A 14178-nucleotide genomic window follows, 5' to 3' on the forward strand; every position below is an offset into this window, starting at 1 on the left:
TTAAAATAAGCCGCAGTCGTAGTTATCTATGATACAGGGCCGTTTAGCACATAGGCACTAAACCTACGAACATTTTTAAAGCCTACAAAAATAGAATGTGTGGGTACTAAATTTTTTTTTTTTTTTGTTACAATTATCTTGTTTTATACTTAAATACGAAGGATAGATAAAGATGAAATATTCAAATTGGTGTAAAATAAGTTTTTTTTTATGGTTTTTAACAATTTAATTGTCTATATATTTGAAGACTAATGAAAAAATGAATTGTTTTTAAGATTTGTTAAAATTATTATCATAATATGGAAGTTTAGATTTAATTTTTTTTGTTTTTTAAGGATTAACACCAGTGAAATTCTGAAATTCAACATTTCCTCTCCTAAACAGAAGGTTTTATATCCATTAAAATACTGGACTGGACACCGCAGGGCCGTATAAGCACATATGAATTAAAAGCACAATGCCTAGCGCCAAGACTGCGACTGAAAAAAAATTTCGGTGGGGGGGTCCAACATTTTTTTTTGTATACAAATACTGAAAATGTATAGTCAATTAACTTTATTCACCACTATATAAAATGTTTCTATTTTAAAATAATTTTCGGGGGATCCGGACCCCTGGACCTTCTCACAGTTACGACTTTGCCTAGGGCCTACGATTGTATTAATCCGGGCCTGCCCGCCCTGCCCCTCCACCCGAAAAAAAATCCTGGCTACGCCACTGCTATATATACCTACAACTGGCTACAGCTAAAGCTATAACTAGACAGCTAGTAACTAACTTCTATTTGATTATTGTACATCAAAATGTACGACAAATATTCCGCTGCTTCGGAACACGAAGTCAAAAATATATTATGCTGAAAAAAATATTGATTTACCTATTCTGTGTTACGACGAACGTCGTAATGCAAATTAGGATTAGGAATACACTGTTGCAGCAATCATGGACATCAGGGTGGCGACAATGTGCCGAAAATACGGGTCGACACCAAATACTTGATAACAGTAATGATTTTCGTTTTTCATTATCACACATTCACACACGACGTCGTTTTGGCGTCCGTAGTTCGTAAGAACTACGAAAGATTATTATTATTCTAAACTTCTTATAAGAGCGTTAAAATGACGCGCGAACTGCGCTGATTGCTGATTACTTCTCGACTGACGACTTCGCTCAGGCCTGTCCGACTGCAGTTCATCGCGTGTCGTCGAGACGTTGATCCGGCTGTTCGAACATGCGACTCTCGAGTGTCGACCTATCGTGCACAGGAGTGGTCTAGTAGTCGCGTTTGTCGTCCTTCGTAACGATCGGCATAGTACGTCTGCGGAATTGGCCTGTCGGAGTGCTTTTGAGTGTACTCCGCAAGTGTTGGTACATGGTATTAATTCGACCTAACGATGGCATTGAATCCGACTTCTGCCAACGATCACACGGTCAACAAAGTGGCCGTGTGTTCGGCGATTTTTGCCGGTTTTGCGTATGTCGGGTATTCGGTTGCCAAGAACGCGTTCGGACGACGTTTGGGCAGGAAGAACGACGATGGTGAGTTGATACCCAATCACACATTGTCCGGGACTAACCTATTAATGGTTGAGACTGTCTTAATACTCCTCTCCATTTATCTGTCAATTTATCTTTAATAACCCTTTAATGTTTCCATTTTAGGGTGCCATCATGAAGATCAACGTCTGTATTTTCGCCGTCTGTCCCAGACAACTCAGACCGATGTCCTACTTGGAAACTTGGATAATTCAGACACTAGTCGTGTGTTCCTTCGACCTATGACCGTCCAGCAAAGAATTAAAGAGCTTAATTTACGGGCAAGAATGTTTGCCGACACGATGATGGCTATACAAACGCCTTCAAACAAACATTCCTTACATGGACCTAGGAGCTTACAGGTTTATATTTATTTATCTATGAGTAGTATTTGTTTTAAATTACATGACTAATTTAAATAATGTGAATACCTAAGTTTAGAAATAGGTAATAGATATTTGATAAAATTAAAGATTCTTTCATATTATCATATCGTCATCGTGATTAGCACAATATTAACAATGTCCACATGCCACATTTTAGTATTCAAATTTACAATTACTTATCATTATATTATTAAGTTTTCCTGTACATTGAATTAACTCACTAGTTAAAATTAGAAAGCCACTCTGATTTTGAGATACTAATCAAAATTAAAAATATGTTTATTTTATTTTGTAATTAATTTTTATTTATTAAATAATATGTCTTGAGTAAATACCTACCTATTAGTAAAGAAAATCTATAGAGTTTCTTACTATACATAATTCCATTTATAATTTTAACATAACTTTGCTTTTTAACATTTATACTAACATATTTAAAATTTTATACATATTAAAATATTGTACAAAAAACTAAATATATGATAAGAAAAAAATTAAGGTAATCTGTGATTTTAGGAGAATGACAGATTTTGATAGTCTTGGAAAACAGAATATTTTGACATTTCTTAATTAAAAGTAAACTTGTATTTGTATATCAGGAAAGTACAAAATTAAAATATTTTATTTTAATTTCTCCCGTTTTATAAGATTCTTAGATAAATTAAATGATATGAACAATTTTATTTTTAGTAAATTAATAATATTCAATAAAAAAGTACACATTAGTGTTTTAAAATATTTGTTATTTTTATTGATCACTAGAGTCCGGATTTTTATGCAAAAACATATTTTTAACAAGCGTATGCTGTTTGATGGGAGTAAGAAATGTTTGTATTTCATAACTTGTAGAATCTGTCAAAAAAAGTTTTTTCGCATATTAGTGCATATTTTGACTTCAGAGAATATTTTAGTTTATGGTATATATTATAGAATATTTTAGCATTTTTCCGTCATATTAGATTATATTAAGGGATATTCAGCATATATAAGACAATAATCATGGACCGCCGTACTAACTTTATTCCGGAAAATTTGGAAAAATATATTATTGTACATTTCTTTTAAAAAAATTGTATAATAATATATTCTTTTTTTATGTCAATATATTGCATAATGTGACATAAGATATACTTATATAAATAATGATAAATTATAAATTCATATGCATTTTTTTTTTTTACTTATTAGTTAGTATTATCAATATTTTTCAGAATATTTTTGGGAATATTTCATCAATTTTAGCTGCATATAAACATCATATTTCAAACGTTTTAACAGAATATAAATCCAGACTCTATTGATGACTTAATATACAATTTTTTAAGTTATTTTCTAATGTACCTACATATTTTCAATACTTTATTATTATGTACAAATGGGTAAAATACTATTAAAAAGTACTTTGAATAAATTCATAAAACTTATAAAGAAAAAGGGTTTGAATAAATATTTATTTTATGTACATAATATTTTTGTATCAAATTAAATTCTTTGAAATGCCTAATATTTTTTTTATTCTGGCTAAACATTAGCTAGAGCATTAATTATCACATAATTTGGATACCATTGATTATTAACCTTTATATACATATTCATGTATAATATGTATATAATTATTATAATATACACAATAAACTTAAGATTAAGTTATTAATTTAAAAGTGGATAATATTGTAATAATTTCTATGAAAATATAAGGAAAAAAGATTATTGTAACAATTAATATGATAATGACCACGACATAATTAAAAAAGTTGTTTAAAGAAACTACTACAAAAAAATTAAAATATGCCTACAATCAGAGATGCATTTTAAGTTTTTGGTGACCTAGGACTAATAATATTTTCCAACACCTCTGAAATATTAGTCTATCATAGCATTAATTAATTAATATAGGTCAGAGGTCGGGAACCTGCGGCTCTTTAACATGCAACCTGCGGCTCTTTGGATAATTATCAATCGAGATCTGTAAAATATAAATTATATTATTCCCGCGTTATTATAGTGATAAATAAAGTTTTTCTATATTTTCTAAATTTAAGACGTATTATTATGTTTTTATTGCCTACCATTTTCTCAATGAAATAATAATACTATCTTTATTCTAATATATGTACTAATAAAGTAATAATTTATACACCACAATTAAAAAAAAAGGTTGTTTAAACCTGTGCGGCTCCCTGGATATCATAGTTTTGTAATTTTTGAAAAAATGGCTCTTTCCTACGAAAAGGTTCCCGACCCCTGATATAGGTATACAATTTATAAAATAAATATAACAACATTTTATTCAAACAATATTCTTAATGAAACACAATAATGAGTACTCAAATATGTGAAATATTAATGATTTATAACTTTAGTCAAGACAAAATCAAAATTGAAAAAATTATCAATGTTTCACTAATAATAGATAAATACGAATCATAATATAACCCCTATAATATTACCTATATAACTAATGTTACATACTGGTCTATGCTCTACTATTGTTGTTATATTGCTAAAACTTTTTTTATATTTAATTTGTAAATGTTTATATGAAAAAAAAAAATATAAATGAAATCAAAATAAATTTATAAGTTATAAATTTTGCTCTCCTTCAAATATTACTGCCCAGGGCTATAGCCCTTGTTAGCCTATTAGTAGAGTAAATACATTTTTGCTTACATTAAATAATACTAATATTGCTATTTAGTTGTCAGATTTTAAAACCAAATACACTAATCGATACATAGAAGTGTTTAAAAAAATCATGTTGACATACCTAGTATGTGTTAGAATAAGCCAGGGTCAAATAATTTTGTATACAAATGAAAGGACTCAATATAAATTATAAACATCTTAACACATGGTCATGAACGTGTTAAGTATTTTTTTGTAGATATAAACTATTTACTTCTGAAAAAAAAACAAGGATTCAAAATTTAGTATTTGCAATAAATTATTTCAAATACTACCCATGTCTAATAAAATGCATCTATTATAATAGCTTAATAATTCAATATTTATTAAACTAAAAAAGGGTATCTAGTATAAAAGCTAAATATAATTTTTTTTTTTTTACGTTTAGGCATCACCATGGAATTCACCTAGAATAATGAGTCCTGTAGATGCTAGACATATACTAGGAAGTCGGTCCACAGAAAACCTAAGATTGTGTGATAACTATGCTTTGGAATCAAATTTTGGCACACCGTTAAGAAGAAAAAGTTCTAACAGATCGTTAAGAAGAAAATCTCCGCAACCGGGTGAACACAGACTTTCTGTAAGCCAGTCTAATCAAGATATGGAAGAATTTGAAAAGATTAATCAACCATCTTTGTTAAATAGGTAATTTTTTTTCATTAGTGTATTATACTTAATATCTAATTTTAAAAATTCAATTTTTTTAAGACCTATGGAACCGAATGAAGCTAAAAATTTATTATTATTGATGGGATCCAGAGATATTCTAGTACTTGAAAAAGTACTTGTGACTGTTAGTAATTTAGCAACATTTACTCCAAACCAAGTATGAATATATTAATATTTTATAATTTATATAACTCCTTAATATAATATAATATAATATAATACAATATAATTAATTATATTTCTCTACTTGATGTTTTCCTTGATAATTTTTAGTGGAGTTGAATAAATATTCATAAATATATTTCTTATTTGTAAATGTTGATGGTCATTTTGAATTAATTTTTGAAATACTTAGAATTAATGTATAGATATACTATAAATTTAAAATTATTTTTAAAAAAAAAATCAGTTATATAAATATATGTCTTTTAATGAAATATGCTAGAATTTAAATTCAAAATATAAGGTATATTATATTTACAGCTCACTAAGTCTTAAAATGTTCAATAATGTTATTTAAAACAATAAAATCAAATGACAAATATATGTATATAAATTAAAGTCATAATTAAACTATTATTTAAGGCCAAAGACAAAATAATTTAATTTATTACACAACTAAGAAAACTCATGAAAAATATCATTATTTGTTCGGGTTACTGCAACTTTCTCAATAGCACACTATTAGCTCATCATATCTATATTATACAACAGACATGTTAAACTCAAAGTATCAAATGGACCAAACATATTGAATAATTTATTATGCTAGCCACATATAAAAAATTAACAAAAAAAAAATATTTAACACACATTTTTCAATTTTATTCTATACGTTTACATACACAGCAGGTAAAGCTAAATTAAAAAAAATTAACATTACCATAATTCTCTGATAATCTTAGATTGTTTTGACATGACATTAATATTTTACATTATTTTTTTTTTTGTTCATTTATATTGGTAGCCGGGAGCCATTTGTTTGACATGCCTATTATACAACAATGATTTGTAAAAATCATGTTTAATATTATAAATATTCAGTAGAAATCAGTTATAGCAAGTTTCCAGAGCAAGCTACTTTTTCTCGTTGTAACCGGTAGCTTGTTATATACGAATACGGTTAGAACAAGCTTTCGTTGTTATTTAGACAGGAAATAAAACAAAAAAACCAATGATTTTATTTTACTTGACTATTTATTTTTATTAAATAAATAATATTTATTATAATTGAAGCTTAATATTGTACAAACATACTTAAATTATTAGATTTAATATTACATAAATACATAAACATTTTCAACATTTTTATTCACTATAATTTAATTTCTGAAAATAGTCTTTTATTAATAATAATTAATCTCGTAGTAACCTGAAGGGCGTTAGTACAGTTTGTTTTGTTTTACTCGCTGAAGCCGATATTTCGTTCTAATCATACTCGCTTTAAACGTATATTTTAATATGCAAACATAGGCTTTTGCCAGGACTTAGAATTTAACTCGTTGTAAACAGTATCTCGTTCTAACCCATGCTCGTTATAGTGATTTTTACTGTATGTATTGTATATTATGAATTAGGAAATAGTTGCATTATAATTCTTAGATCCTTTATTCTACTAACTCATGAGAGTATAAAAATATAATAAATTCTAAAAAAAAAATTGAAATATATTATAATAGTTTTGTTAATATCAAAAGGCCATCTTTGGTATAAAACGCAAATACATATTATAAAAACTTACTTGTGTAGTAAACTCAAAAAGTATTGACAATCCCTTTATAATATTATAAAATTAGATCTTTTTCATTATATAATAGAATTGTAACAAAATTCAAAATTGTGATTGGAAAAAAAATTTGATCATCCTTTAAATTATATATTTATTATTTTTATTTTAAGGAAGTAATGAGGGAAGCTGGATACTTGAGCCAACTTCAACAACTGATTTATCATCCTGAAGAATCTGTTCAAATAACTGCTCTTGTAGCATTAGGAAATTTGGCTTTAAACAAAAATAATTCAAAAGAAATGAAGGTTTGATTAAAAAATAGAAATTTAAAACTATATTAACTGTTTTTTTAATATAAATAAACCTAACATAAGTGTATTAATTATTATTATTAAGTACTATTGATATATATTTTTTATATTTATTATTATATTATTGAGTATACCAAATAATTAGTTAATTTGATTTATAGGAGACAATACCAATGTTATTAGCCCTAATGAAAATGATGGATTCGGATGAGATTATTTACAATTGTTTATCCACTATGACAAACATTGCAGTATTCCATATGTGGCACAGTGAATTGCAACCGGCTATACATACTTTATATGGCCTATTAGAGAGTCAGAATAACAAAGTTGTTCTTCAATGCTTAAAACTATTAATCAACTTATCCTGTAATGATGATATGATTCCTCATCTTTTAGGAGGACAAGTATGTTATTTATAGTTAATAATTTGCTTGCATTGTTTATTCTGTGTAATTAAAATGTCTTGTAAAATTAATTTGTTATATTTAATGATTTTATAATATTATATACATGGTATTAATACACTATATTGTTTCTATTATTTTAGGCTCCCAAAAAACTATTGTCCATGTTGCAATTGAATGAAAATGAAGATGTTCTACTTAGAGTTGTAACATTGTTTAGCAATCTTACTGATGCTGTAAAAGCAATGGAATTGGATCCTGTATTAGATTTGCCTGTAGAAGATAAGGCTGCAGCTCCTGATACTATGTAAGTGTAAAAATTGATTGAAGTCTTAATCATGCTCACACAATGTCTTTATTTTTTAAATGCATTTTTATTATCATTTTCTATTTTTTCATTAATCATTTTTTTAGATTCTAAGGAAATTAAGAATGTACAAATATGTGTGTTTTGTGTTTGGATACACAATAAGTAATTGATTAAATGCTTTGATTTAGAACTTTGAAGATGGTTTTGGATAGCAAAATGAATCTAGTTTGTACTAGAGAAGTCAAAATTAAAAATTCTCAGTAGTACAGTTTCCCAGTTTTATAACCAAGAAAAACATACAAAAAATTAAAGAAAAAAGGGAAATTTCACTCAAATAAATATTATTAATAAAATAATTGTTTGTAACTATGGTTATACATGGTTTTAACATTCAGACAGTTTTTGTTCAGAATCATTTTTTATCTTATACATTGTGTTATCATTGAATTCAAATTTAGCAAAATCTATTTTAATATTTAAAATAATTACTCAATAATGAGTTCCATTTGACCATAGGCGTAAGTTTGGGGGGGCTTAGCCCCCTACATTTTTTTAAGATTTTCAATAAATTTAAGGTTATTTATGAAAGAAAATTATAAAATGTAAAACGTAATTCTTAATCAGAATATCCGATAGAGACGTGTTATGTGAACATTTAAGCTTCATGTATGAATTTTGAATTGTAAATTTGTAATAAAATTAAAATGATTGGGCCTGTTCTATGTTTATAATTTTAGCTCCCCTTCTAACACAGAAAATTTACGCCTATGCATTTGACACATAATGTAAAGTAGAGCAGTACCTACTTACCTATTTTTTAACATTACATTTTTATTAGTTTTTATTATTTAAATAAAATAAATATTCTCAAAATATATGATTATATATAAAATATTTATTAACATAAAATTGTGCATTGTTTATACAAAATAAAATCTTGTATACAATATACATTTGTAGTATAATGAAACATTAAGAAACTATACTAATCATCCTACATAATCTCAGTAAAAACTAAAAAAATATTATCTCTTGTGATAAAAATTTAAGATAATACTTTGCCAGTATTTTGTTGTCTCCACTGTACATGTGTGTAACATGGCAAATCTACATTTAGCAGTTTACTTTAAGTTTAGTTAACTTAAATATCAGAGTAAATAAACATGTTATATAACTTAGTAATGAAAACTATCTTAAAGCTTATCTGTATTTGTGTATAGGTATTTTTAAAGATAATTCGATTCTCTATCCAGTTTTATTTATACAAATTAGAGCAGTTAAAAAATGTTCATAACTTGTTTAAAAACATAATAATTTTAAAAAACCTACATACTAGACCTAAGATTACTTATTTGACTAATTGTTGTTTAAATATCAAATTTTATCAAAAATTAAATTTCAAATGTTTGTAAAAAAATTGTGGTAATATAATTTTTAGATTTTTGAGTTTTAATAAGAAGTACTTATTATTCTTATAGCTTTTCAACCAAGCATAAATATTTAATAAACATTTATAAAAATATATATAAAATGTCAAATATAACTTATTTGAAATAAATTATTATATTATGAAAAACGCATTATATAACAAATATAAAAATTTAATTAATAATAAAATGTTTCAATTTGCCATGATTGATACTTTTTTAATTAAAACAAATAAAAATGAATTGAGGAGAGATTGTAATTTTGTATGTGAATATTCAATTACGTCAAACTAATTAAAATATGTTTTTCTTTAGGACATATATTTTTTCAAATTCCATAAAACCGTTTATTTATTTAGTATTAAATTTTCAAGCCTAAGTGTTAAATATAAAAATGTTACCATTTATTTTACATTATTTAGGATTTTTACAAGTTTTGTAAAAAAAACATTTTAACTTTAAAATATTATAAAATATATACATAACTCATCTTTGTTAAACTAACACATACATCACTGTTCAAAATCTAAAATCATTAAAAAAATATTTTAAATACATTGAAATGATAATTATTTAAAAATAAAAAAAAACATTCATCTTTGTAAAGCATTCTTAAACATTCATAGTCTAACTGTATATACTTCGTATACTTATTCTTCATATAACATAATTAGTTTTTACATAAATAATAAAATATAAATGTAAATGATTTATAATATATCAGTTTGTTTAGCAGGTATGCCAACATTTACGGTGTTAATGTGGTAGAGAAAATACGCACAAAAAGTTTAGTACTGATGAAACAACATAAAAATGAAGAGATCAGAGTGCGTGCACAAAAAATCTACAACGCTCTATCTGACTAAATTTATATTGCAAACAAGATTATTAACAACATCACATTCCGATAGTATTTGAGTTTTTATTTACTGTTTAAAAAAATTTATCAACGAATACCTTGTTAAAAAGTAAGTTTCATTACTAGGTTTATAAATTATACATTATTGATACAAACTGACATTCTATTTAAAATATTTTAATCAGTAATATAAGCTATTATAGAATTATTTTTATCACCTTTTATTATTATCACTGTTGTTAATAGCAATAATTGTGTGGTTTGCTACTTTATTGGGAATTAATGAGTTCCTAGAAATAAAATAATTGTACTTTTTATGTAGTGCCATACATATTTTAACTATAATTTACTTTATCAAAAATCACTTATGAACATTTTTATTAATGTTTTGTTACCATTTGACTAACTAGTGAATAAAAACACATGCATAATTTAATCTAACAAATCTCAAGTATTATAAATATTTAACATACCCAGTGTTTTGCTTTAATAATGTAATTTCCCATCAGAATATTTCTATGTATTAAATTCTTATTTTAGAATACATTTATTGTAGTATACCAATATACCATAAATATTTCTGTTAGCATGACTGATTGTTAATTTATAGATTTAAAATTATTAAATAACTAAGTTTGCTTGTAAAGTTGTAAAAACGATTAAAAAATTTGATTTTACCAAATTTGTTAGTGTTTAATACTTTAATGTATATGCTATTTTCGATTAAATATATAATGATAGTTTTACTTTAGAAAATGCATTTTTTATGATAACTTCTAGTACAAAAACCACTAGACATATTATTTTTATCATAAAACATTTTTACTTGACATCTGTTTTAAATATGTTGTTACTATTTTTATATTCAATAACATTATATCCACGTTATACATTGAAAATTGTTTACAACAAATAATATTAATAAGCTTCAAATGCACTGTTTGTCTATTATGATCAACCTGATTATTATTCTTATTGATGTTAGAAATAAATTATTATTTATTTTTCAATAATGTTATATAAATAATTATGTTTCATGTTCATAAATATACGTTAAAAATTAAAAACTACTAAAAAATGTGTTTTATTAATGTTTATTCTAAAGTTTAGAATCTAGACTATATCTAAGTATGAATTAATATTTTTTTTCCCAAATGCTGGTCCATTTCAAGGTTATGCTTTTTACATTTTATGGTTAACTAAAAAGTATACCACATTTGTACACCATGCAAAAATATAGTGTAAATAAATGTATTACATGAAAAATATTTTTTATTTACACTGGATTATAGAGTAAAAATAAAATTATTTTCAACTAGTTGTAAATATATGTATTGAATGAAAATCAGAATATTATTCAAAAGTATGTGTAACGTTCAAAACAAATTTACTTCTAGATTTTAAGTTTAACTTACTGTTTTTTTGTGTTTAATGTCACATTATAGAGCAGAAAATTTATTTCAGCCTCAAGGGTGAGGTGAATTTGTTGTAGTACATTTATTTAATAAGCATGTTTGCGATTCAAATAAATAACTGTACTACTGTACAGTAGGAGTCAAAAATATATTACTGTAGAATACCGAAATCCTAAATTACTATAATATATGTAATAAATTGTAACTCCAGGCACAGCGCCAAGGGGGGGAGTTCTCCCCAGAAAACAGTTCAGCCCCCCCTCACTGAAAAATATGTATGATATAATAAAGTCATAAAACATCAATTGAGGAATAAATTGAATTTATTATTTATTATAATAATTGAATTAACAAAGTTTGAACAAATAGCATCTTTGATATTTTTATTATAAATTAACCTACTACTTATTAGTATTGTCTAATAAGGAAAATATATACTACAATTTCAATACAATATAATTTGAAATTTGTAAAATAAAAATAAATCTTTTATTTATTTATTATTACCTTTATTGAGTACTAATTATTGGAAGAAAATAAACAAACAAAGGTATCCCAAATCATTGCGTTAAAGTTGAGTCAAATAAATTCATCTGTTTATTACTAAACAGTAAACACCATTACATTAATTTATATTTATGCAATGTAAATAAAAAAAACATACTCATTTATTCACAAAGGTATGTAGTATTAAAGTAATAAAGAAATTAATAAAGTGAAACTTTTTTACCGAGGGTACAAAAAAAAAAACGACGGTCGGCGTCACGGACCGCTGTCACGATTATTATTATTATTATTATTATTATTTTATTAGTTACAAATAAATAATAAAAAATTACTTATTATAATAAATTATAAAATTAAAAAAAATACAGTTCTATTGAAAGTAAAATTGTAAAGTGTGTTATTTTTATTTTATTCCAATACACAACTAGTATTAGTTGCATTACTGAAAGAAGTTTCACTTCATCCGCGCGTACTTGTTACACGCACAGTTTTCATTATTGTAAATCATTATTAATATAGTTGTTGAAGCCTTGAAAGTCTGTGATGTGATTAAACATTTTCTTACATAAGGTACATAAAAAAATATTTGATATTATTCTTAAAACATTTTTAACTATTCAAAAGTTTGTACATATTATCTGTTTAGATGAGCATAAAATATAAAATCTTGTGTACTATATAGTTAATAGCTATATTATGTTATATGATATATGATACGAAAATATTTATATTTTATTTAAATAGCCTTGATTGTTGAAAAAACCTTAGCCCATGTAAAAAAAATATTTGCCTCACTCTGCCCCCCCCCCCCCTGGAAAGAAATTCTAGTGCCGTGCTTGTTTAATTCAATGATAAATCTCTGTGTACCAACAATAATTCGGAGCGATGACTGCCTGTTAGCCTATTATGTAAATATGTAGCTATTAATTATTAAAGTAGAAATTTATTTTACTATTAGTAAAATGGTAAAAACTAAGTAATAGCATAAAATTAATTTAAATAATTTAATAATATGAAAATATCATTATGCGTATATATTTTGATAATATTTAAAATCCCTACCAAAAATATTTTTGAATTATATACAACATGATTTTTCAAATTGTTATTCTTCACTTAAAAATTAAAATGCATAAATATCAAATTTCTCTCTTATTTTAACTTCAAATATCTATGAAAAAATCAAATTTATATATTTTAATTAGATTTTTTGGTTTCAGAATAAACTATTTATAAGGACTTATATTACATTCTTAAGCTTAAACTATAAATATTGAAATCTATAAATGTATAACTACAAAATAGTTAGTAAATTTCTGGGATTTTGACTAATTTTGTCAAAATTGTAACCCCAAATTCTTATAAAAAAAATTGTGCCAGCGTTTCTTTAATATTTTTTTATTTTATTTTATTTTTATTTTTTTTGCTATTTAGAGATATTCAATAAAAAAAATTTGATTTATAAATGTGTTTCTTAACCGAAAACCTCAAAAATGTAACTTTCTCATGAGTTTTACTCGTAGCAACTAAAAATTATCAAAATTCATTTGCACAACTAATAAGTGATAATTATATGTATTTCTAATAATATCAATTTGTATATTATGCATATCGAAAATTCAAACCAGGATATAGTTGAAATAGCAGCCATTTCGTGATTAGGAAATTTTACAAGTAATACATAAATAAATAACATAAATTAGTAGGAAAAATAAAAATAATTTATATCGAAAACTCAATGAATTAACATAATATAAATATATAATTTAATACGTATTATGGACATTGAACGTTGAAAAATATGATAGTTATGGACTAAATACATATTATAGTGTATTCTCTATACACTACTTACGCAATATTTGGACAATAAAAATAAAACAACTACTATTGCCGCGATTTGAATAAACAATAATTTTTACTTAGGTACC

The 14178-nt window shown here is 25.1% G+C and overlaps 1 protein-coding gene across 3 annotated transcripts; it reads left to right on the forward strand.

The window, feature by feature from the left end:
• The first annotated feature begins 1024 nt into the window (after window positions 1-1024).
• On the forward strand, window positions 1025-10699 carry LOC132926661 (uncharacterized). Of its 3 annotated transcripts, none has more exons than XM_060991036.1 (8): window positions 1025-1542; window positions 1666-1901; window positions 4999-5258; window positions 5322-5439; window positions 7182-7316; window positions 7484-7729; window positions 7873-8036; window positions 10191-10699. In XM_060991036.1, the coding sequence occupies exons 1-8, from the start codon at window positions 1398-1400 to the stop codon at window positions 10330-10332; spliced, it is 1446 nt and encodes a 481-aa protein (XP_060847019.1). In that variant the 5' UTR covers window positions 1025-1397; the 3' UTR covers window positions 10333-10699. The 3 variants fall into 3 exon arrangements, with proteins under 3 accessions (XP_060847019.1, XP_060847020.1, XP_060847021.1); XM_060991037.1 differs by having other exon boundaries at window positions 1026-1542; window positions 10200-10699; XM_060991038.1 differs by having other exon boundaries at window positions 1026-1542; window positions 10203-10699.
• The last annotated feature ends 3479 nt before the right edge of the window (window positions 10700-14178 follow it).

Source organism: Rhopalosiphum padi, chromosome 3 (assembly GCF_020882245.1).
Source record: "Rhopalosiphum padi isolate XX-2018 chromosome 3, ASM2088224v1, whole genome shotgun sequence".
Classification (NCBI taxonomy): Eukaryota; Metazoa; Arthropoda; class Insecta; order Hemiptera; family Aphididae; genus Rhopalosiphum; species Rhopalosiphum padi.

Bases quoted from the DNA above. Each gene is read 5' to 3' on its own strand.
- LOC132926661 (XM_060991036.1), top strand. From the start codon at position 1,398: ATGGCATTGAATCCGACTTCTGCCAACGATCACACGGTCAACAAAGTG. The intron at 1,902-4,998 runs GTTTATATTTAT...TTTTACGTTTAG, and splicing joins ATGGACCTAGGAGCTTACAG to GCATCACCATGGAATTCACC. The intron at 7,730-7,872 runs GTATGTTATTTA...CTATTATTTTAG, and splicing joins CTCATCTTTTAGGAGGACAA to GCTCCCAAAAAACTATTGTC.